Source organism: Pan troglodytes, chromosome 10 (genome assembly GCF_028858775.2).
Source record: "Pan troglodytes isolate AG18354 chromosome 10, NHGRI_mPanTro3-v2.0_pri, whole genome shotgun sequence".
Lineage (NCBI taxonomy): Eukaryota > Metazoa > Chordata > Mammalia > Primates > Hominidae > Pan > Pan troglodytes.
Window position 1 is genome coordinate 72898030 of NC_072408.2, and position 24312 is coordinate 72922341.

Consider the following 24312-nt stretch of genomic DNA (forward strand, 5'->3'; position numbering starts at 1 on the left):
AGTTTCTAAGTTAACCAAATAGTTGCTCAAACAAAGACAAGGCAATTTTAAAAAATATTTCCTTAATGCACTTAAATGCCCATATTTTTCAAAAGGAAAAATTCAGAAAAGAAAATGTACCTGAAAATGGCTGGGTTGCAGACATGCTTTGGATCCAGTGCTTCTCCTTGTATAAATTCATAGCATAGTCCATTATTGAAGGTACAGTAGAGTTGTGGTGCACACCCATGAGCCTGCAACACTCGAAAACTCTTTACTTCCTCATCTCGATCGACTAATAACTCAGTCTTATTGCCATAAATTCTCACCAGGACTACATCCTCCATGGTGTTTCCCACGTAACAGCCAATAAGTTTATTTGTGATTCCATCTGTGAAGAGCTGCCAAAAATTTTTTTTTAAAATGGGAAAAAAAGCAATTATCTATCTTTAGAGAACAGGAGATAAATTGAAAATCATGAGTTAAATACTAATTAAAGAAAACACCAACTTCTTCACATAAAAGAACCATCTTTGAATACAATTTTATCTAACATCTATAATTTTAATTCTATATTTAAACAAAGAGAACCACTAATGTTAACATGTTGCCCTTAATTCATATAACATGCCTTCCTTGATCCAAAGTGTTAATTATACATTCTGTCTTCAATATTTCTATATAACTTTCTTGATACCTGCCATTTCTCACAGTCTGCCTTGTATCACAATCTTAGCACATTTGTGTGTGTGTATGTGTGTGTGTGTTCACATACAGGGAATGTACACATACAGGGAATCTCTCCTATGTCCAACAGATTGGAAAGTCTCTGAGAATGGGAACACTGCCCTATTCCTAGTATGGTTCATTACTTATAGAAGTCCTTAACAACATTCATAGATTTGTTAATAAATATACAAATATAATCTACCATAATTTACATTATGGCAAATCTCCAACTTACTAAAAACTCAATTTTATATATTAATTTTAAAGATTATCTAACAAAACATGCATTAAACATTGTGTTATACACTCAGAGTATAACAGTTTTGACTATTATAATTTAACCACTATGGCTACAAACAAAAACGCAACCTTACAGGAAGAAAAAAGAGGTAAGTAGAGATTTCTATGGTATTTTTTAAATGAGACTTTTGGGGCTTGTCAAGACCTTTAAGTCAAGTACTTCAAATCCTTTTTCAGATTTGAGCACAGACGGCGTATTTCAAAAGGAAACAGGTAATTAGCAATACTAGTTATAAAAGTCTATTAAAAATTGTAATTTTCATTTTCCTCTGTATTAATCTGACACTAGAACTAACACTTCACTTCTATTATAATTCAGAACTTTTGAAGGCTCCCAAGTGGAACAAAGGAAGAAAAGAGAAAAGCGAAAGCAAGAATTCAGAACATTTTTTTCATGTCAATGGGGCAAGAATAGAAAAAAAGAACAGAAGTTTTAAAAGTATGTATACACATTTAACTAATGCTTAAGAAAGAGGGTAAATATTTCTATCTCAATTAGATTGATTTGATATTAAATGACATATGAAAAAAGATGTGAAAGTATTTACTAAAACTATTAATAATATACAACTAACCAGTGTTTATATAATGGTTTTTATTATATATAGGGCTTAGCTGTTACCTTTATTCACATAATGCAGTAAAACTTCATGAACTAGTATAAAGGGACTTATTTTGAATATCCCCATTTTTTAAAAATGTGCATACTAGTGTTGCCTTCCACCTAGATTTCAAAAAGACTGTATGAAAGACACTGTCAGGAAGAATATATACTTAAAACGACTATTTTTTATCATAATCACAATTTTATTAAAATCTGCATTGAAAAACATGTTATTTCTTATCACAATGCCACTATCAATTCACACATGCTGTTCTGTAACTTCTTCATATGTCATAGATAAAATATTTCAAATACGGTAATAAAGATTGAGAAACCTTTTAACATTCTGAAATGCTTATAATGAAAGAAACTCTAGGCTCCTCAAACTCCAGAAATCATCATCTCCATTTTCTGAATCTTCACAGCAAACAGTAGGTACTTAATACTTAAACACTAGAACTCGTATAGCTACCAACATTAATGTCTTCATCTAGCTTATAAAAATTGCATTCTCTTATTATCCCTAAATTGACCATGCTATATTATACATTTATTTGTACAAACATAAAAAGATGTGTGCATTTAAGGGCTAGAGACAGATATGATTACTCAATACAAATTACTGAACACTAATTAAACATTTATGAAGAAGACACAGTGTCACAACTCCAATGACCCTAGCCCTAACTTTCTGTATTGCACAACAGCTACATAATTGGAAAGAAACCGCTAGAATAAAAAGATATGTGAATAATATAATCTCGCATTTATCAAAATATTTTATGTATAAATATTTATTTGTCTACAAAGATACTAGGTAGTTTAAATCTTGTTTCTTTATTTTCTTGTTTCTCCATAAGTAATTTAACCTTTTTTCTTTTGACTTAGGTATGTTTACTAACTTGTATTTTTATAGCAATGAACCTGGTTTACTAGTGGAAAAATTAGTAGCAAAACAACGGCCTGGCACTCACTAGGCCTTGAAGTCATGCTGAACATAAACTGTTTTACAGAACATCAACATTCAACATTAGATAGGGTTACTCTGTGATCATAATGGATCAAGAAAACAACAAAACCACTCTGTAATCATGTCTGAAGGTAGAAAAAAATAGGAACTTTGTCCAAATGACAAAAATTACCAAATACCTCCTTATCCTGGCTAATATGAGTGACTGCTGCTCTTTTCCAGTCAAACTTTGGGCCTGCTTCATTTCTTCAGCGTTCTAGGTACGATTAAGATACCCGTAAGTCATAGATTTGTCCCACCTCCTTCCTGACACCATCCAATCCAGAGAATACCGTTACCTCAAACCCTCCCCCAAATCACCAGACAAATCCCCACCATTCTCAATGTAGTTCTCCCTTACTGCAGTGAGTAATAAACCCAACTTCTTCAGCTACAGGTGAGTTTCTACTGGTCTCTGGCTGGAGAACAATGACTTCAGTTTAAAGATGTACAGGTAATACTTCTTACCTTTGCATTGTTCCCACCTCATACATAAACCACAAGTAACTCAATGTGCTGAACCATCTAAAATATACTATTAAAATACACTATGCACACTCTAGCTATATATACTATATTAAATATATACTAGAAATATAAAATTCCACCTCAGTAGAGTTGAGACAAAATATAAATCTTAGTGAGCTCCTTTTAATGGGGTTTATCCTGCACTATTTGTCAAGTATTTCAGATAGTAGTAGCTGAGAGGATGAGCTACAGAGCCAGAGTTTGAGTTTGAATCCCAGCTCTGCTACATACAAACCGAGTAACCTTAGGCAAGTCACTAACCCTCTGTGTCTCTCTATCTCATATATAAAATCAGTACATTAGAATCTACTTCTTGCATTGTTCTGAAGATTAGTAAGTTGATACACATAAAAGTACTTAGAACAGTGCTTGGCACACCGTAAGCTCGTAAATGTAGCCAATGATACATTTAAATTTCAATAAAAAACAGCAAAGTAATGATGAAATTATAAAATAATAATTAAGACTAAAATATATGTTAAAACAATATTTAAAAACAATTTCAATATGTCTCTAAAAGTAGCTTAAATCCAAATAGCTAAATGTTAAATATCATTTCTGGGCAAATTCTCTTTCACATCTTTAAAAAAAAAAAAAAAAAAGGCTTTCAATTTAGTTAGAAATGCCATTCAACGTTACTCTCTCAAGTTAGTACTACCCTATATGCGTTTGGTTTTGCATGACGAATTATATCCTGTTAAACTTTAATCCCTAAAATGTATACTACTAAGCTAGTAAATTTAGCTACTAATCACTTCTAATCTTTAGTTTAAATATTAACAGCTTTTAAATACTAGGGAAATTAATAATGGATTCTCAATTTGTTCTCTGCCTTACCTCATCACATAATTTTTAAAAACAACATCTATATTGGTTAAAAACACAATTTAAACTTACCCTTTAACAAATTCCAACAACCCAAGGGTCTACTTTTTAACTGCTTAATATTGATAAAGTTATCATTGTTACTCTGAAAATTGGCAATTAAAATAGTATTAAGCATTTATCCTACATTTTCTACAAACTGTATTTCATAATATCCAAACCGATCTAATTAATGAGAGAAAGTTATCTACCAAAGAATTCCCGTTGACAAATGTGGAGGACACAACAGAAAAAGTACTCAGGCAACAAACTTCAATGAATAAAACCATTAGATGAAAGATTGATAGGTAATTTTATAACGGTAGGAGTCATCTGTCACCTCCTGATTTCACGAAACAACCTGACATGTTATACCTTCTGATGTGATGCAATATGAAATACACTGCACTACCTATGATTTGAAATCTAATCAAGGTTCTAGATCTTCCTCTTTTTTTTTTTGACAGAGTCTCAGTCTTTTGCCCAGGTTGGAGTGAAGTGGCACGATCTCAGCTCACTGCAACCTCCGCCCCCCAGGTTCAAGTGACTCTCCTGCCTCAGCCTCCCAAGTAGCTGGGATTACAGGTGCCTGCCACTATGTCTGGCGAATTTTTGTATTTTTAGTAGAGACGGGGTTTCGCCATGTTGGCCAGGCTGGTCTAGAGCTCCTGATCTCAGGTGATCCACCCGCCTCGGCCTCCCAAAGTGCTAGGATTACATGTGTGAGCCACAGCGCCCGGCCAGATCTTCCTATTCTTAAGAAAATAAAGGGGTTAAAGAAACACCACGTGGCTGGCCACGGTGGCTCATGCCTATAATCCCAACCCTTTGGGAGCCAGGAGGATCACTTGGGGTCAGGAGTTCAAGACAACCCTGGCCAACGTGGTAAAACCCCACTTCTCTAAAAAAATTAATTAATTAATTAAAAATTAAAAAACACCACAAAGAAGAACAACAAAAAATAGAATGTAGGTCTTTCTACACAAACGCCCCACCAATAAATAGTCAATAGCATACAGTCTAGTTTAAAGAGGCTTATGAAACATACAAACGCATGGATCTAGTTTGTTTCCTAACTCAAACAAATACGTATAAAAATACTTTTTGAGGTAAAATTTTATTATGAACTGGCTATTAAACAGTACTTGGACATTACTGCTAATTTTGCTCAGTGTTATAATGGTGCTGTGATCACGCAAAAAAAATAACTTTTTATGTTTACAAATTTATACTGAAATACACAAAGACAATGACAAGGTCTGACTGAGATTTGCTTTAAAATACTTTAAAGGGGTTAAAAAATGAAGCAAATATGGATTCTGGATAATATATGAATATTTTATTCTCTCATTTTGGGTATGTTACAAAATTATAGTTTTTAACTTGCATGATACAACTAATCAAAGCATAAGTGAGGAACTCTAGAGCTTCTATTAGAGAATTACAAAACATAAAAGCATCAATGAGAAATCCTAGAGCCTCTATTAGAGAATTATATAATATAATATAGCACAAGTATGTAAGATTCACTTGCTAGCAGATTCCAAAACAAATAAATGATAAAACTTAAAGACAGGCCAAGCGTGATGGCTCATGCCTGTGATCCCAGCACTTTGGGAGGCCGAAGCAGGTGGATCACTTGAGGTCAGGAGTTCGAGACCAGCCTGGTCAATATGGTGAAACACTGTCTCTACTAAAAATACAAAAATTAGCTGGGTGTGGTGTTTCATGCCTGTAATTCCAGCTACTAGAGAGGCTGAGGCAGGAGAATCACTTAAACCCTGGAGGCAAAGGTTGCGGTGATCGCTCCACTGCACTCCAGCCTGGGAGACAAAGTGAGACTCCGTCTCAAAAAAAAAAAAAAAAAACCCACCTTAAAGACAGGTTAAAAAGGGGGAAAAAAGTTAAAAGGTCCAAGTGTTTTGAGATGGAAAAACAGATTATGTGGCCATGTATCCCACCCACTTCTAGAGGCCAACTTCTTTCTCCTTCCCTTCTCTGCCAAATTTCTTGCAAGAGAATTTTGTATTCAATTATTTCCACTTCCAAACCTACCATATGCTTTTTTTTTGTAATTTTTATTTTTATCAATCAACAATAGACCTCCCCCTAAACTACCTTTCAACTCTCATGCTATTTAATTCCTTATTTTTAAATACCATTCTTAAACTGCTTTTCTGTAAAGTCTACACATTATCTGAGACTTCTTATAAGACTGAGCTTTCTTATTTCCTTCACACATAAACACTCTCTCTCTCTCGCTCTGTCACTTCTCCTATCTTCCTTTACCCAATATAAGTATATAAGATTTTTTATTTTATCAATCTTCAATTACACTATTTTGTACACATCCTTCCAAACCCCAAAATGAGATATACTGTAAATTTCCTTTCCTGGATAGTTTGTTTCCTCTGTAACTAATAACTGGCTTATTTTCTCATTTGCTTACTTTTTTATATACCTATTTGTACTCTCTATATTAGTGACTTTCAAATTGGGCTATAAAGCCCTCAAGGAATGGGAATAGGAATCCAAGTGAGCAAAAAAGCTCTGCTATATCCCCAACATATACAAAGGCACATGTGCACATATACTACACTACCACCATCTTGCCCTCATTTATTTCACATATACATGACACTTGGGGATAAGATTTTACTTGAACAAAGAATTCTAACCCTGTAGAAAAGGTTGAAAATCACTGATAAAAATCATCTAATGGGCCACTTTCACTCTTGGCCAAGGCAAAGTAATGGGGACAGGATTTTATCCTTTTACTTGAAACAACCCCTCTCCCACAAATAAAAACCAGACAAAACATATGAAATGACAATTTTTAAGACAATGGACTTTAGAGAGAACAGTGATCCCTGAGAGATGGGAAACAAACAACGTGAACTCTATGACTGCCCCGGCTTAATGTCTTGAGAGAATTCTCAGGTCCCAGCAAAGGGAAAGAGAATCCAGATGGAGCTTGTGTGGACTTCATTAATTGAGATAAACTGAGCATCGGAGGATATCAAAACAGCTAGAGTATGCAGGACAGAGTATTAAAGCGGAAAGACAGGGAGACAGACAGGAGAGAGCACTCTAGAGGATCTGCAAATGGCCCCACTGTATCCCCTTGGTATCCGAGGGGGATTCGGTCCAGGATCCCACCCCCGCAACAATGCCAAAATCTACAAATGCTCAAGCCTGTTATATTTTGATTTAAATTTTTTTGTTCATATTATTTTACACATTCTGAAAGCCTGTTGTATAGAATGATGTAGTATTTGCACATAACCTATTTATATTCTGCCATATACTTTAAATCATCACTAGATTACTTATAATACCTAATACAATGTAGATGTTATGTAAATAGTTGTTATACTGTATTAAGGAATAATGACAAGAAAAAATATCTGCACATGTTCAGTACAGAAACAACCATCTTTTTTTTCTCTTAATATTTTCAATCTGCAGTTGCTTGAATCCATGGATGCAGAAGTCATGGATATGAAAGCACAACTCTATATGCTGCTTACAAAAGACATAGAGAAGAAAGCTGAGGTAGCTATCTCATATCAAATAGAATAGACCTTAATGAAATATTACTAAAGGAGGGACATTTTATAATGACTAAGGGATTGATCCACCAAGAAGATATAAAAATTCTAAATGTGCATGCATCCAACAATACAGCTTCAAAAGATATAGAGCAAAAACTTACAGAATTAAACAAATCCCATAATAAATGTTGGAAATTTGAGCACACCATTCAGGACCTCATTTTTAATTTTTTTAATGCTTATAGATGACACTATTTTTTTTCCAAGACCTCATTTTTTTTTTAGCAGAGAAAAATCACTATGTAGTAAGAGCTCTAAACAACAAAATTAAAAATTCAACTTAACTGACATACACAGAACACTACACTCAACAACAGAATATTCTTTTTCTTACCTTTTTTTGAGAGAGGGTCCCACTCTGTTCACCCAGGCTGCAGTGCAGTGACACAATCACAGCTCACTGCAGCCTCAACCTCCCAGGCTGAAGCAATCCTCCCACCTCAGCCACCCGAGTAGCTGGGACTAAGGCATGCATCACCACTAACTTTTTGCATTTTTTTTGTAGAGACAGGGTTGGCCAGACTAATCTTGAATTCCTGGAATCAAACAGTCTGCCCACCTCAGGCTCCCAAAGTGCTGGGCTGTGCCCGGCCAAGAACATACATTCTTTTCAAGACTACACAAAACATTACCAAAATTGACTATGGGCTTCATTATAAAGCAAGCCTCAACAAATATCAAAGGATGAAAATCACTTAGAGTATCATCTCAAACTACAGTGGATATGAGCTAGATAGCAATAACACACACACCAAATAAAACCGGTTAAGATAATAAATTTTTATGTTTTTATAACCATTTTTTTAAAAAATTAAATATGCATCAACTCATTGGAAATGAATCAAATACATATGTAAAATGAGTGAGGTAAAGAAAAAACCACCACAATGGCAATTAGAAAACATTTTGAACTGAATGATAATAAACACATATTGTCAAGCAAGTGGTATCTGTCACCTAATATCAGGAGTAGAAGTCTTAGAATTTCTGTTCATTGTATCTTGGTATCATAGTCACCAAAGAAAACACGATGCACAGTCAAGCACTGCATGGAACAACGCTTTACTTACACAGAGAGGAGACAAAGCAAGATCAGCTTCAGTAATAGGTGTTGGTATCCCATGGTGAGCAAGTTCCTCCCAGCAGCTGATGCCAACAACTGGTCTACACACACCCTTCTTGGGCTACAGCAGACCAACCCCGTCCCTCCATCCCTTTCCCAATGGGGAGATACTGTAGGTGAGCCAGCTGACATATGACACACATGCTGAAGCAGAGCAAAGGAGGACACACTGAGTGTAAAACAGGGAAAAATATTTCACACAGAGTGACAGGTCCAGCACAGGCTGTGAGGACTCTATCGCTTGGTAAGAAAGTGTTTCAGGCCCAAGGCCCATTTTTATTTGGTGAGAAGGGGCGGAAAGGCTGTGTGCATGAGACCGCCTTTTCCAACACATGTCAAGACTTGTGGGTACTTACAAAGACATGTAATGAATAATAGAAATTTAAAAGGCAAAAAATTAGTGCTTCCAGCTCAAGAAGCTAGAAAAATAGCCAATCAACCTTCAAAAAATGATTAGGAAGGAAATAATGAAGGACAAAACTATCAATAAAATAGAAAAACTCAACAGTCAGAAATTGTTATTTGGGCCAGATGTGATGGCTCATGCCTGTAATCCCAACACTTTGGGAGGCCAAGGTGAGCAGATTACTTGAACTCAGGAGTTCAAGACCAGCCTGAGCAACATGATGAAATCCTGTCTGTACAAATAAATAAATAAATAAATAAATACAAAAATTAGCCGGGCATGGGGCGAGCACATGGGTCGAGGCTGTAGTGGGCCATGATCGCACCACTGCACTCAATCCTGGGCAACAGAGTGAGACCCAGCCTCAAAACAAACAAAAATTGTTCTTTGAAAAGATTAATACAGTTGATAACTTCTTAGCAAAATGTATGAAGACAATAAAGCGACACAAATGATAAAGAAATAAACTTCACTACAGACCTTAAACATGTATTATTAAAAGCAACTCTTCCAAAAATAGAAAAAGAAGAAACACCTCCGAACTTGGTACCAAAACTTGTCAAGGACATTGTAAGAAAGGAAAATTACAAACCAATCTCTTTCATAAGCAGAGCTGCAAAAATCCTAATCAAAATATTAGCAATTGATACAGTAATAAAAAAGAGACTATTTACAACCAAATAGGGTTTTCTCCAGGAATGCAAAGGTAACTTAGCATTCAAATTTTTTTTCAATCAAAGTAATTCACCTCAATAAGAGAAAAATTAAGAAAAATCTTATAATCATCATGAAATGCAGAAAAAACATTTGGCCAAATTCATCATTCATGATGAAAATACTTAACAAACTAAGAATAAAAAGTAACTTGCTTAATCTGGTAGAGTCATTAAAGAAAATCTATAGCATATATCATACCTAACAATAAATTATTGAAAATGTTCTCCTTAAGACTGGGAAATAAAAATGACCACTATCACCTTTTATCTTCTTTTTCAAGTGTGTTAGAGAGGTCCTTACTAGTGCAGTAAGACAAAAAGACAGAAGGGGAGACAGCAATATGTATTATTTTCAGATTATACATAGAGAAAATGCAAAATAATCTACATAAAAACCTTTAGAGTGTGTGAAAAAAATTCAGTATAAAGCAATTAATTATAATCCTATATACCAACAATAAAGTAATTTTTTAAATGATACCCTTTACAATAATATCAAAAAGTGTCAATACCTAGGGATAAATCAAATAAAACACATGAGATCTCCACAGTGAAAACTTCAAAAGTTTGAGAGAAATTAAAAATTTATTTTAAGATTCAATATTGTTAAAAGAATTCACTTCTCCCCAAATTTATCTACTGATTCCACAAAATATAATCAAAATCCTATCCAGTTTCTTTTGTGGGAATCCCAAAATTGAGTCTACAATTTATATGGCAATTTAAAAAGTCAAGAATAGTCACGGCAATCTTAAAAACGAACAAAGCTGGAGTCCTACACCAAAGCCTATAATAACTACATCAAATACCAAGTCCTGTAGCAATGATTGAGAGTAATCCACACAGAGTGGTACTGCTACAGTAACGGACAAAACAGACCAAAAGAAAAGAACAGGCCGGGTGCGGTGGCTCGCGCCTGTAATCCCAGCACTTTGGGAGGCCAAGGCAGGTGGATTGCTTGAGGCCAGGAGTTCAAGACCAGCCTGGCCAATGTGATGAAAGAAAAAAATAAAGACAGACAATAGCAATTATTGGTAAAGATATACCATAAGTGAAACTCTCACATAATGCTGTTAGGAATATAAACCGGGACAATCACTTCAGAAAACTGAAAGTGTCTAACAAAGCTGAAAATACACAACTAGATGACTCAGAAATTCTACTTCTAGGTATCCACTTAACAGAAATGGATATTCGTGTTCAAAAAAAGTATAATTGTAAGAAGCATAATTTCTGATAGCCAAAACATGAAAACAACCTAGGTGTCCATTAACAGTAGGAGACATATAAATTGAGGTATATTCTTAAAATGGAATGCTAGTCGGTCATGGAAAAGAACTACAACTATATACACATGAATAAATCTCTCAAAATCTGGGCATACGCCAAACCAAAATTTTTAAAAAACACATATTTCATATGATGCCATTAAATAAAATTCAAAAAGAGGCAAAACACTGATACAAGGCACAGTGGCTCACACCTGTAATCCCAGCACTTTGGGAGGCTGAGGCAAGAGGATCACTTGAGGCCAGGAGTTTAAGACCAGCCTGGTAACACAGCAAGACCACATCACTACAAAAAATTTAAAAATTAGGCAGGCATGCACCTTTAGTCTCAGGTACTCTGGACGCTGATGTAGAAGGGATCGCGTGAGCTCAGGAGTACAAGGCTGCAGTGAGCTATGATAGCATCACTGCACTCTAGCCTGGATAACAGTATGAGATCCCATCTCTTTAAAAAAAAAAGTAAAAATTTAAAAAATAATAAATAATAACTAAGTCACATTATGTTTAACATGATCATCAAATATTAGGTTTGTGACTATCAAAAATTATAGTCAATACCATTCAAACATGGGAAAATGTTTATAAAGGGCAAGTGAAAAAAAGAATATAAAATTGTATGTATGATTGCAACTATGTAAAATATGTGTAGGAGAAGTAGAAGGTAATAAAAATAAAACGGTTGTGAATAGAATATTGATGATAGGAAATTGATTTTTTTCTCCTATTCAGTTTTAATATAATATTGTGGTACAACCTTTTAGTAAAACTAAATTATTTCATGTTCATACGGTTTCCTGTACAAAGACCTTCATGCACTTATTATTTTCTCAGAGTACTTATTTTCAAAACAGAATTAATTCAAAACATTCTATTTTGTTAATTAGAAAAAAAAAATCTGCTATTAAGATTACCACTAGAGGGAGGGAGAGATCAAGACTATGAAGGAAAATGAAGACACTTGGTTGCTGGAAATTAATTTTCTTTTCCTGGGTTGGGGTGGGTATATGTTTTACAACAATTTATGATTCATCCATTTTTCTATATGTTTGCTGTTTTTCACAATTTTTAAAAGAATGTTAAAAATGTATTTATAGCCAATCTGGTATATCAAAGAGTAAAATAACTCCTTAGAAAACAAAATAAAGAGAAATAGAACCTCTGGTTTCTTAAAGGTCTTCTACTACTTCCCTATCTTTGTCATCCACTCCTTCCCCTACAAAAAACACCTTAATCTTCTTTCTTCCCTAACCTGTAATCAATTGACAAGTCCTGCACATTTATTTTCTGAAATGTGAAATCTGTACCTTATTTCCATCTCATCTGTCCTAATCTGGGCCCCAGCACCTCTTGTCTGGACTAACACAACAGTCTCTCTCAAACTATTTTCTCAAACTTTTTAAATGCAATACACAGGAAGAAATATATTTATCATTTGATATAATATGTACATAGACACTTTTATATAAAACTAAAGCACACTTCACAAAAGAATACTTACCACCGGGCGCAGTGGCTCACACCTGTAATCCCAGCACTTTGGGAGGCTGAGGAAGGTGGATCACCTGAGGTCGGGAGTTTGAGACCAGCCTGACCAACATGAAGAAACCCCGTCTCTACTAAAAACACAAAAATTAGCCGGGCGTGGTGGCAGGCGCCTGTAATCCCAGCTACTCTGGAGGCTGAGGCAGGAGAATCGCTTGAACCTGGGAGGCAGAGGTTGCGGTGAGCCGAGATCACGCCATTGCACTCCAGCCTGGGCAACAAGAGCGAAACTCCATCTCAAAAAAAAAAAAAAAGAGTACTTACCTTACTACTTGCAAGGCTCTGTCTGATGTAACCTCTACCATAACTTATTCTAACTCATCTTTTTAAACTGTAATGGTCTCAAGACACTATATTGATTTGGCATCCTATTAATGTATGGTAACCACTAGTTTCAAAACCAATGTCCTGAGTGATCATTATTTCCCAATTTAAAACATTTCCCTCAAACAACCCTTCTCTACATTGTTGCCTGTCACTTCTCTAATACATGATATAATTTACCTACTTAAAAATATCCAGGCCAGGTGCGATGGCTCATGCCTGTAATCCCAGTATTTTGGGAGGCCGAGGTGGGTGGATCACTTGAGGTCAGGCATTCGAGACCAGCCTGGCCAACATGGTGAAACCCCGACTCTACTAAAAATACAAAAATTAGCTGAGCATGGTGGCGCACATCTGTAATCCAAGCTACTTGGGTGGCTGAGGCACGAGAATCACTTGAACCTGGGAAACGGAGGTTGCAGTGAGCTGAGATCACACCACTGCACTCCAGCCTGGGCTACAGCGAGACTCTGTCTCAAAAAAAATAAAATAAAATAAAATACAAAAAGAAAAATATCCAGTGGCTTCCCATGATGTCCTAAATGATGAGTAAGCTACTCAAAGTCTAGCTTCATTGCCTTTGTGAGATAGTTTTCCTTGCTCAGAAATGTTTCCCTTTTCAATCTGATCTCATCTACCCTTCAAAGCTTAGCTCAGGTACCCCCACCTCTATGAAGCCTTCTGTCCTACGTTCTTCTATGCCTACCTTGTGCTACAGTTAGTTGTACAAGGACTCTTACTGAAAACTAGCATTACACCTAGTACAAAAAACACATGTCAGAATTACTGAATTTTAGGAGCTCACAACTCTCTCAGTTGGGATGGGAGAATTGGAAATGAGAGGTGGAAGAACGTAGTACCAAAACATGCGATGCGTAATTGTAGGTATTTCATTGAATTCTCATGACTATTTTCCAAGGTAATACCATTTTATAGAGACTTTAAAACTTGCCAAAGGTTATAAATGGCTGGAAATAATATTCAAAAACCATCCTCTTTCCACATTATGCTCAGTCCCCAAAAAGATGTGACGCAGTTTGCGTAGTCCAAGTTACATTGCTATTATACATGAAAACAAACTAGCACTTTAGGCTCCTGTCTTCATAGTCACATCTTAATAAAATACATGGGAGCCTAACAAATATTTCATGTTTTTGATGGGCGTCTATTAAACATTACATACTTTATTATTCTAAAATGCTGAAGACAGGGAGGGAATAGGAAACAGGAAACTGGATATAATCACTAACATTAAAAGTTACACTGAATATAAACCATGACTCCTTATTTGTATCTACAGGACTCAAGATTTCCTATAATCTTAGGGAAAGTAAACTAATATATTGTTTATTTTTAATATATTAAAAAATTAGCCCTAACTTACTACATTAGCTTACCTAAGACTTTTCAGAAGCTACTGCTTAAAGGAACAAACTCATCTTTTTAAAAACAGAAACGAAAATCAATTATTATATCAGAACACTAGTGGAAACATAACTTAATACAGCAATTGTATAGATCTGGCTTTTTCTTCTTCCTTTAAGGCAAAGACCAATATAAAATATCAACTATCAATATTAAGAGGAGTTACAGGTTTTTAATAGATTATTTAGGTAACTACCTCCAACACTGTTAGAAAGAGGAAGGATATGAAAACTGCTGTGTAGCTACACAACCTAACACAAAGATTAATTTCCATGATAGAATACATATGCTTAAAAAAATAATGAAAAGATTTTTTAAAATATGCATTCAATAACAGGCAAAAACCTGTAGTAAAGCAGAAAGAACAGTACATTTTTTAAACTTCTTGGGTAATCTTTGCATGTGAACTAAATTTGAATGTTCATTCCATAAACATTACGTTGTTATAATTTTCTTATTTGTCTTCCCCATCGGACTAGGAATTTCAAAGAGCAAATATTTGTTTTTTGATTCAAGTATCCAATATATAGTAGGTGCTCAGCAGCAATAATAATTATCATGAAAGACAGCATTTATTTTACCCTCACAATAACCCATTGAGGTAGGGACAACTACTGGATCAATTTTACAGCTCAGGATACTGAGACAGGAAGTTTAATGATTTGACCAGAGTAACAAAGCTAGTAAAGTATAGAATCTGGACTCAAAACTAGGACCGTGTTCAAACCCCATGCTCTTGAGCACTGTAACACACTGTTATTGAAAAGCTAAGTTGCTATAAGGTACCATATAGCCAGCAATCTCATTTAGACCCAACAAAGGAATAAATATATTAGTTTTGTAATGTTAAATAATAATTACGGTATTAATTCCTACCTATGAAGCCTTTGCCATTATCTACTATAAGTCCCAAGTAATGGAAAAATTCATAGTAACAAGTTAGTGAGAAAAACAACGTTGCTTAATACTGCAAACAGAAAGACCCTGAGACAACATAACTGGAATATTCCAAACACTAATTCATCAGCTCTTCAGAAAATGAAAAACAATTTTAAGAGTCCGTTGAGAATTATTATGGACCTGAGATCTGACTTGATTCTTTATTCCTTTATACGATGACTCTCCAAAGAAAAGTATAAAAATTGAAAATCCAAATCTTCAAATAAGTTAGACAGTTGTTACACAACAAAAGTCACTCGTGAAGGAAAGCTTAAGTGATCCCTTTTTCCTAAAATGGTGTCACATATGAAAAAAGTAATGCAAATTTATGTTCAAGGGAACTTTAAAGCAGAATCTTTTTATGAGCCAAAGCTTTTAAGAAATTAATTTTATACAGAAGCACCTTCCCTGCTTAAATCATAATATACAAACAAAACTCTTGGTCAAAGAACAATAATTCATAAGATGGTTTATCATCTCAGATCTGCCATTTGTAAACGGCAAATTCAGTTTCATTAACTATATGATACATATTAACAGTACCGTCTACATCTACCTCACAGGATAGTTGGGAGAATGCATGTGAAAGTGCTTTATAAACAGTAAAGGATTATTAAATACAAAGCACTGTGGCTGTATTGTTGTTTTAGATTTACTCTGCCTATTCTGCTACTATACTCCGAAAACCTCACCATCTCCTTTATAATTTATTCTTTTAATCTAGTAAGAACAGGAATTCTGTCTAAAATGAGATATATTTACTCCATGTACCCACAAATTCTGAGCAAAGACTGGGCCTTCTATCATTTTGACTCTAGTAAGTCTTTTTTAGCTTGTTTTTTTCTTTTTATTTTCTGATATGCTCTGGATAGTTCAGCTTGCAGGAATAATCAATCACCAGATAAGTATTACTACAGTAAGTTTCTAAAGTACATTTAAAGTATATCTTAAACATACAAAAATGTTAGAAAAAAACTGAGAAAAAAAACAGGCTACATTACTGATACTCGACTGCTCTCATTATATTCTGTCGACTATATAATACATACTTCCTCTGAAATGTGAGGTATGATTCTTATCTATTTCAAGGGAAATACAGTAAAATCTCAAAAGAAAATATTTCCATTGAGATTTACTAAAGAAATTCTGAACCATTATGAAAGTAGTGTTTGCAATGACCTAGAATGCAAGGAGCCAGATCTATTGAGTTGAAAGGTGAATAATCATCAATTCAGCTTAGCAGATGCTTTTAGGACAGCTTCTAGACCAAAGCTTTGCTTGCACATGGAGGGAATGTATTTCTAACTAATAATCATCTTAGGGAAAAATAAATGGTAGTATTTACCTGCACTTACAAATATTAAAAATTCGGATTATAAACCCAAAGGTCTTTAGGTTAAAAGTTGCTACAAGAAACCAAGATTTAATCACACGTAGTTACTTTCCAACAAGCAAAAACAGTTTAATGTCACTACATTTTGCCCTTTTTTACCTACATCCTGGCTTACTTCACTGAGTTTCACCTAAAATGATAGTGCCTACCTAATATGGTTGTTTGGGCGACTAAGATAAAAAAAAAAATAATTTAACTAACCCCACAGTAGCTATTATTACTATTCTACAGACAAATACATCAAAGGAAATTCCAGTCTTCAAAGCTTTAAAGTCACTGCTTAAAAGTAACTGATCTGCCAACACTAGAGTTTACCAGGAAGTAGCACTTTTTAATTAATAATGTTTTATGTATAAGTGACTGCCAGAAAACAAATCATCTTAATAAATTTTAGAGTCTTATATAATAAAATACAAACAAATTGATAAACTAAACAAGTACTGAATTTCAATTTGGAAGACACATTTCCTTTAAAGGAAATATATTTTTTAAATGACATAAAAATCACTTTGGATTCACTATTTCCTATATACTCGGCTAACAAATACTCCCTTAAATTTCAAAATTTGTTGTCTAACAAGTTTCTTTTCCAAAACATACGGGTCCTTTAAAATAATCTGCTTAAAAACTCTTCTAGGTAATAAGAACTGAAACTAACACATGAAAACCCAAGTGTCAGGAACTGTTCTGGGCCCTAGGCACTGCTCATGTTTTATTCATCTTTGTATGGGTGGCTGGCTAGTTTAGCGAAGAATTTAGCAAATAAATCAACAAATATTGGTGAATAAATTAGTCATCAAAACGAGGCAGATGATTTGGCTAATTCAAATGAATGTTCTTACATTATTGCTCAGATTTAGAACAAATCCCAAATATCCCAATCTTGAAAATTACTGTTTTTTTTGTTTGCAAGGGAAAAGGAGAAAAAGAGATCTATTTTTGTATCTAGTTCCTGAAACTAAAGCTAAAAACAGATTAGTATTCAAAAAAAATCACGTAGTGGAAATCATAACTTCCAACTTATTAGAGAACTCCTAGAGTCTCAGGGATTTTTTTCCTCCCAATTTTTTCTCTATCAACACGGTGTCTCATGAAAAGGAAATAGTCACAAGCCACTGCTCCTTCTAGTATCACGTATTAATTTCAGTAAGACGACTTTAATAATTCAGAAATATCGACTCAAACAAAACAATGTGTGTGGTGCTACCTAAGAACCGACCCAGCGATGCATGGTCGTGGTCATTACTTTGGGAATAGAGTACGCCAGGGTTTGGGAAGACAAAACGCAGTGTGAGGCATCAATGAAAGCACATCGCAGGGGGAGGGGAGAGGAAGGAAAGATCAGAGAGGATTAATGACTGCATTACTGGTGGGAGGGGAGGAGGTAGAAGAGGACCCCGTGCAAGCGGAGTGGAAAGGTTCATTTTGCAGTGACCGTGGACTGGGGAGTGGGAGGAGGGGCAACTATCAGCAGGAATCTCCCCCCGTGGATGAGTCCGTCACTTACGCAGCGGCTTCTAGAAAGAGAAAATGTGCCTCAGGTCAATCTCAAAGAGCAACTGCGACGGGAAGGGGGAGTGACCCTCCTAGGTGTGAGGGGAAATACAGGGTCACTTCCCAATAGACTTAAGGAGATGTTGCCCTAGGTCCTCCTCGGTCATCGTGGGACAGAGGCGATTGTGGTGAGGACCCCCAGAGCCGCGTGAGGGGCATAAGAGACCCAGAGCTGAGGTGTGGGCGTTACCTGCAGGGTCACCTCCTGGGGGTCCCAGTGAGGCCGCAGGTGTTGCAGGAGGCTCAGGGCCCCCTCCCGGCAGCGATGCTCCTCCTGATCCTGAACGGTGACGTTCAGCTTGGGCACCTCCGGGGAGCCGGGAGGGACGTGGATGTAATTGGCCATGGCCCAGGCGACGGCGGAGACTACCACCACGACGACGGCGACGGCGACCACGAGAACGGCGGGCGCCGACAGACTGGTGGATCCTTCCGTCCCGGGGCGCCCTCGCGGGAGGGCTGGGGGCGCTGGGACGGGCGGGCGAGCGGCAGGAGAACGTCTGGAGGCGGCACTGTTGCCGATCCGGGTCTGGACAGCAGCTGAACTGAGCCCGGCCCGCTCTCGGAGAAAATTCCTGTTGTCGGCGCTGGACCGCGGGCGGCCGCAGAGCATGCCGGGGCTGGCCTGACGCTGGCGTCACGCGCGGGGCGGGTCCTGCGCTGCGTCAGGGTGCCGAGGCGGGGTTTCTCGCCTCCGGTCACAATGGGACCTCTGTACCGCGCTGGGCTTGTTGGCCTGCGATTAGCACACACCCATCCCTGGGAACTGCTAGTCTGGAAAGCGGGGCTGCTTCTGCTGGATGAGCCCGAGCCCTGCCAAGCCCCTCAAGGCATTGAAGCTTTAGCTCACCTTATCCGAATGGTCATTGGGCATCCGGACTTGAGTTAACGACTGAATTTTTCTGGGAAGCAAGGGACACGTTCTAAAATAACCCCAGGATCACTCTCCGAACTTGGCCTGAGTCTAGGCAAGCAGTGTTACTCGGTCGCCTTGATCTTGGAGCTGCTGTGTACTGGGGACCTCATACTAGTTGGGTTAACTATATTCCCATTAGCAGTACACGGGATCGCAGTACTCGGGACAAGCTGAGTTCAGGTATTTGGGTAAGACAACTGCAACACTTCAGAAGTTATTTGTGGAGTAAGATGTTCGACCATACAGTGAATAATTCGAAGCTAGGGAGAACAGGTTAGAGTCTGGTATGAAGAAGAAAGGGAAGGAAAGGAATAGTTTTGAAGCTCAGCGCTAGAACGACTCGATGTCCATGCCAGGGTACCCCGAGTGGGGCTTGAAATCCTGCGTCTCAGTGCCTTACAGGGAATGGTAGAAACTGGAAAATCTACAAGTAAAGTATTGGGACCTCCTAATTTTCCTTTTAGATGGAGGAAAACGGGCTGGGATTCCCTGCAGCACTTAGCACACGGTGAATACGTTTGTTAGTAGTAAATAAAACCCTTAACTGGACTGAGTTTAATTAACATTCAAAATGTTTAATTACTTCACTAGCATTAAGTTTACATCCTGATTGTTCAGAAAGAACCTACTTACCTTTGTAATTAACAAAATAATTACTTCACCGATAACGGTAAACTTCCTAAACTAAAAAGAGGGGTGGAAATGGAGCTTTATAATACAGCAAAGAAGTTGATTTAACATTTTTCAAATTTAGTGGTTTTTTTGTTTGTTTTTTGTTTCTGTTTTTTGTTTTGTTTTGTTTTTTGAGCCTCACTCTGTCGCCCAGGCTGGAGTGCAATGGCGCGGTCTTGGCCCACTGCAACCTCCGCCTCCCGGGTTTAAGGGATTCTCCTGCTTCAGCCTCCCGAGTAGCTGGGATTACCGGCGCGTGCCACCACGCCCAGCAAATTTTTGTATCTTTAGTAGAGATGGGTTTCACCATGTTGGCCAGGCTGGTCTCGAACTCCTGACCTCAGGTGATCCACCCACCTCGGCCTCGCAAAGTGCTGGGATTACAGGCGTGAGCCACCGCGCCCTGCCAGATTTAGGCATAATTTTCTACAAGAAACATTAGAGTGTGTGTTCCTTCCACTTTGGGAAGAAATCATAAATATACTACTACTTTCACATTTCAGATAGTATCTCTTGTATTTTTGTATAAATTGTATTTTTTATTAAGCAGTTGACATTTTAAGAATTTTAAAACTAAAAAGAAAAAAAAAGAATTTTAAAACTATGTAACTGTAAAATAATTTAATTGAAAATTATGTTGCAAAGTGCACTAGTTTGTAATGGTAAATAAGAGTCCATTAACAAGTAGAAGAAAAGAAAAAAAAACTATTAGGTACCTGAGAACAAAAGTAACCGAAAATGTACAGGATCCATGGATAAAATTAATGGAGAAATGAACCATATTCATAAATGAGAAAAGATTAATGTAAAGGCCTCAATTTTCCCTGAACTAATCAGTACATATAATGCAATTCCAGTTAAAATCTCAAAAGGGTTTTTTTACTGAACTTGTTAAAATGACATTGAAATTCATATCAAAACTTAAGGTCCAAGAAAAGCGCTGTAATTGAGGAGAGGAGGATGGGGACAGGTAAGATCAGGGAATATATTGGGAGGACCAACCCTACCAGGATGTATTATATATTGGTTTAGGTATGGGCAAATAAACTACTAGAACATAATAAAGTCCCAGAACAAAACCTACACACATATGAGAACTTTGTATATAAGAAAAGTAGCATTAAAAATTAGTGAGAAAGTCCAGACTGATCAATGAACAGTAGTGATACAATTGCTTTTTGTATGAGAAAAAAATTTTGATCCCTCCCTCTTATTATGCATAAAAATTAATTTGGGGAAGATTAGAAACCTAAATGTTAAAAGCAAAACTTTAAAAATGTGCAAGAAATATCAGTTCTTATCAACCTGATCTACTGATTCAATTCTAATCACCCCAAGTTATGTTGTGGATATCAGCAAACCAGTTCTAATGTTTACATGCAAAGCCACAAGAGCCAGAATAGCCAATACAATATTAAAGAAAAACAAAGTGAGAAAACAGACAGACTTGAAGACAGTATAGCTGGGTGCAGTGGCTCATGCCTGTAATCCCAGCACTTTGGGAAGCTGAGGCAGGAGGTTCGCTTGAGCCCAGGAGTTCAAGGCCAGCCTGGGCAACACAGTGAGACCTCATCTCTCCAAAAAAAAAAATTAGCCAGGTGTGGTGGTGCACACCTGTAGTCACAGCTACTCCGAGGCTGAGACAGGAGGACTGCCTGAGCCCAAGAGATTGAGGCTGCAGTGAGCCATGATCAAGTTACTGCACTCAAGCTTGGGCAACAGAATTAGACCTTGCCTAAAAAAAGAAAAAAAATAGTATATGTTCCAATAATCAAGACAGTGTAGTATTGAAGCCAAGGCGAGTGAATCACTTGGGGTCAGTAGTTTGAGACCAGCCTGGCCAACATGGTGAAACCCTGTTTCTACTAAAAATATAAAAATTAGCTGGGCGTGGTGGCAGGCACCTGTAATCCCAGCTACTCGGGAGGCTGAGGCCGGAGAATCACTTGAACCTGGGAGGCGGAGGTTGCAATGAACCAAGATCACACTACTGCACTTCAGCCTGGGTAATAGAGTGAGACTCTGTCTCAAAACCAAAAAAAAAGACAGTGTAGTACAGTGTAGTATTCTCAAAAGAATAGAGAAATAGATCTATGGAACAAAATAGAGTCCAGAAATAGATCCACACAAATATAGTCAACTAATATTTAATATTTAACAAAGGAAAAAGGCAATTCAAATTTTCAATAAATGGTGCTGGAACAACTGGAGATACACTTGCAAAAAAAAAAAAAAGAAGAAGAAGAAGAAGAATCCAGACACAGATCTTACACCTTTCACAAAAAGTAATTTAAAATGGATCATAGACATAAATATAAAACACAAAACTATACAATTCTTAGAAAGCAACATAACAGAACATCTAGGTGACTCTGGGTTTGGCAGTTACTTTTCAGATGCAGCACCAAAAGCACAACCCATGAAAGAAAACTGTTAAGTTGTACTTCATTAAAATTAAAAACTTTTGCTCTGCAAAAGATAGTTAAGATAATGTAAAGACAAGCCACAGACTGGAAAAAATGTTTGCAAAACATATTCAATAGAAGACTTCTATTCAAACTATACAGAGAACTCCTTAAACTTAACAATAGAAAAACCCAATTTTAAAATGGGCAAATGATCAGAACAGATATCTCATCAAGATATACAGATGGCACAAAAGCATGTGAAAACATATTCAACATCTAAACAATGAGATACCATCACATATCTATTGGAACAGCTGAAATCCAAAACACAACCAGCCAAATGCTATGAAGATGTGAGGAGGAACTATCATCACTGGTAGGATGCAAAATGGTACAGCCACTTTGGAAGACAGTCTGGCAGATTCTTACAGAGTTAAACATAGCCTTACCATACAATCTAGCAATCATGTTCCTTGGTATCTACCCAGATGACTTGAAAACTTACATCCACACAGAAACTTGCACACTAATGTTTCTAGCACCTTTATTCATAACTGTCAAAAATTGGAAGCAACCAAGAAAATAGGTGAATGTACAATAAAAACTGCTACATTCATAAAATGGAACATTATTGAATGATGAAAAGAAATGAAGGACCAAGTCACAAGAAGGGAAGAATGGAGCATAGGAGATTTTTAGGGCAATGAAACTATTCTGTATGATATTATAATGGTGGATACATGACATTATAAATTGGTCAAAACTCACGGAACTATGCAATACAAAGAGTGAACCTTAATATAAACTATGGACTTTAGTTCATATTTGTATTTTTGTCAATCCACATACTGCCTTGCAGTAGTAGCTAATAAATGTAAATGAATAAAAAAGTCAGAAAATATAGGATCAGATCTCTACGATTGCAAGTTAAAGAAGGATTCCTAAACAGACTCATAAAGCACACACTATGAGGGAAAAGGACTGATAAATTTGAAAACATTAAAATTTGAAACCTCATGACCAAAAATACCATGAAGATAAATGACAAGCCATAAAAAGATCAGATATTTGCAATGTGTATGATCAAAAAGTATTTATATTCAGGATACTACTAATAAATAAGAAAGTTAAACCACCCAGTAGAATAACTGGCAAACAAATAGCAGTTTGAAGAAAAGGAAACCCAAATAGCCAATAAACTTTTGAAACTATACCTCCCTAATTGTAATGTCTAATAATTAAGATAATATAAATTAAAATAATGAGATACCATTTCACACCATTAGACTGGAAAAAATTTTGAAGTCTGATAATGCCAAGTGTACATTTCTTGTGGAGAAGTAAATTTATTTGTAAAAACTTTGGAAAACAATTTTGCAGGTTTTTATCAAGTTAAAGGTAGACATCCTTTACCACCCAGCGGTTTCAATTCCAGGTACATGCAAAAATCCCATACCATGTACTTGATAAAGTGTGTACAAGAATGTTCACTGCTGTCTTGCTCCTTGTGTTGCTAAAAACTGGCAGCAACCTAACTGTCCCACAATACGAAAATGATTAGATGGATGGACAGTTAGATCAATAGATCATTAGATGTTAGATAGATAGGAATATATTATAACAGAATAAAGATGGAAAATGGAGCATATGCATCTACTTATGCATCTATTCAGGAGCCAACAGGGACCCTAGAAGTCAAAATTCAAGCAATAGTTCTGGAAACCCAACAGCCCTTCTGGTTAGTTGAGTTCTCTGTGTCTTCTCTCCACCTGTTTTTACCTCTCTTCTGTTTCTGATTGCCTGGTTTTGCTTCCTCATGATTTCTGCCTACTGGCTTCTTTTCACGTGTCTTCCTATTATTTAGATCTTACTAAAAAGTTGTTCCCTGGAGGGGCATTTCCATCCATCACTTCCCTTATCACAACAACCTGTTTTTATTTTTTATATATCATGAAACAATGTGAGTTACCTTGAAATC

The 24312-nt window shown here is 36.5% G+C and overlaps 1 protein-coding gene across 3 annotated transcripts in view; it reads right to left on the reverse strand.

Moving 5' to 3' along the window:
• The window catches only part of ETNK1 (ethanolamine kinase 1), a 65509-nt gene extending 46509 nt beyond the window's left edge, over positions 1-19000 (reverse strand). Inside the window, exons 1-2 of one of the 3 annotated variants that reach the window (XM_009425734.5) lie at positions 18529-19000; positions 121-380 (exon numbers count right to left, since the gene is read on the reverse strand). In XM_009425734.5, the coding sequence (XP_009424009.1) occupies positions 121-380; positions 18529-18951 (683 nt within the window). In that variant the 5' untranslated portion in view covers positions 18952-19000. The remainder of the gene's footprint in view (positions 1-120; positions 381-18528) is intronic. The other 2 variants (XM_016923813.4, XM_016923814.4) reach the window with 2 other exon arrangements.
• Between the last annotated feature and the right edge of the window lie 5312 nt (positions 19001-24312).